At 28.1% G+C, this 2,096-nt stretch overlaps 1 protein-coding gene across 1 annotated transcript in view; it reads right to left on the reverse strand.

Annotated features, from left to right (window-relative positions):
- The window catches only part of LOC110422845 (tRNA/rRNA methyltransferase (SpoU) family protein), an 18,180-nt gene extending 17,805 nt beyond the window's left edge, over positions 1–375 (reverse strand). Inside the window, exon 1 of the mRNA XM_089784820.1 lies at positions 193–375. Coding sequence (XP_089640946.1) covers positions 193–375 — 183 coding nt within the window. The remainder of the gene's footprint in view (positions 1–192) is intronic.
- Between the last annotated feature and the right edge of the window lie 1,721 nt (positions 376–2,096).

Genomic DNA, 2,096 nt, shown 5'->3' on the forward strand with positions numbered 1-2,096 from the left:
ACGATGATCGCAATCCAACTTCCCATCCCTGTTAGCACCCTATGCAAAACAAAATTGTATAAAATTGCTGAAAATTTAATGGAAAAGGAAAGAATTCAATATTTCCAATATACTATACTTTCATTTCTTTTACACGAAGAAAAGGCAATTTCGCATTTGACCAACTAGGGTTTCGTAGAGTAGAAGAAGTACCTCGATGAGATTGTGGAGATCGTCGAGAAGAGAAGAGAAAATGGACAAAGGCGATATAGGAGTGGAGGCTAGGACGCAATCCAACATGGGCGGAATGGCGGATAGAGGAACTTGTCGAAAGCTGTTGGAGAGTGAAGTGATGAGGGCAGCGGCGGCCATCGGATTGGGCTCCGTTGCACTCATCTTTGGGGGGAAAATCAGAGAAAGTGAAAGGGGAAAACTCTTTTTCTTTCTCCAATTCTCCGTAGAATTTCAATGGAATGTTCGTTTCAAACGGCTATAATAAACCGCCTTAGCTTATAAACCCTAGTTACGTTGTCCGTTCTGTTTGTTAGTATAGGGTTTATTATAATTTATTAATTAAATGATAATTTTTTTTTACCATTATTATTTTTTTTAGGAATGCCATTATTAATATCTAAGTCTTCAAAAGAACCAAAAAAATACATAATTTATTATATGCATATAGTAGCATTTTTATGCAATATATATATTTTTATTTCATGATTTTTTTCATATATACTTTTAATTTTCTGATTTATATTATCCGTAATTTATATCTTTGATGGTCCATATATTTATTTGAATCCTTTTAATATGGTTTTTTTCCAAACTCTTGCAATGTACAAAAAAAATTACTAATTTTTTGTGAGTAACATTTTAATTAATTTTCTTGTTATAGTAATAATTATTCAAATTGCATTAAGTTGCTTAATGTAAGGCTTGAATCATGTAAAATTTATAAATTAAAAAATATTATTTTTCTGTTTTACTTTCAAACATTAGAAATTTGTATTTTAAGTAAAAAGAAATAACATCTGAGACTCAATAATTAATGCATAAATTTTTTTATGTCAAAAATAAAATAAAAAATTCGCTTATCCTCTAATATAAAATAAAATAATTACTTGCGTTGTACTGATTAAATTTGATTATGCTATTTAACATTTCTTTTTATAATCATTTTAGACAAGTGATGGAACTTAGATTACGCTTCTCTCAATTATCTGAATAAACAACACTTTTTTAGATTTTTTTTTGGTCAATTAAATCAATAAATTGTGAATAATACATAAACATGCACATATTATATTTATATTTATATACTAGTTTATTTGACTATATCTAGCTACTATAATAAATTAAAAAACGTAAATGAAAATAATACATATGCATGCATGCATGCATGTTGCCTTTGCTTTGTACGTTGCCTCTACATATTGCGTTTTAGACTTTCAACTTATGAGTGAATCACTAAGAAAAATATCATAACCTCATAACATTGTCATTGATTTCTTTGTGTTCCAACAACTTACTCAGTCGCTATCAGTACATTTATAAGGTGCAATTGGATGTAAAATGACAACAAAATACTCTGATCTAGTTCCTTATCAAGTATTTTAGCACTTTATACGTCACATAGAAATATTAATTAACGTACTTATTCATAAATTGAAATAAAACTTGCATTGCATATATTATGTCAAGATCGATAAATATCAAATATAAAAGTTTTCTAACAATTGTTTATAACTAAAAACAATTGTCAATGGATTATCATCACTAACACTTGATAATTTGTGATTGTAATCAATAGGTGTAGACATTGGCTAGGCTCCCAAAAGTCCATGCTCTTCTAACATTTCTCATGTATACTTTATTGGACACAATGAGATACCTTATTTGATCTAACAATTTCTATACTAATGAAATTGCTTTCTAAGTGTACCAAGATTTATCAGTTTAAACTTTGATCTCATATACAATATTATTTCATTTAGAGCATCCACAAATGAACTCACAATTATCATCCATATACACTAACAAAGCAAACATATCACTATATGTTGTCATATTGGTAAGTGCAAAATAATCTAATTTTGGATAAAATAAATTTATACTGC

Source organism: Theobroma umbraticum, unplaced genomic scaffold, assembly GCF_002168275.2.
Source record: "Theobroma umbraticum cultivar Fairchild unplaced genomic scaffold, ASM216827v3 scaffold_30.0, whole genome shotgun sequence".
Classification (NCBI taxonomy): domain Eukaryota; kingdom Viridiplantae; phylum Streptophyta; class Magnoliopsida; order Malvales; family Malvaceae; genus Theobroma; species Theobroma umbraticum.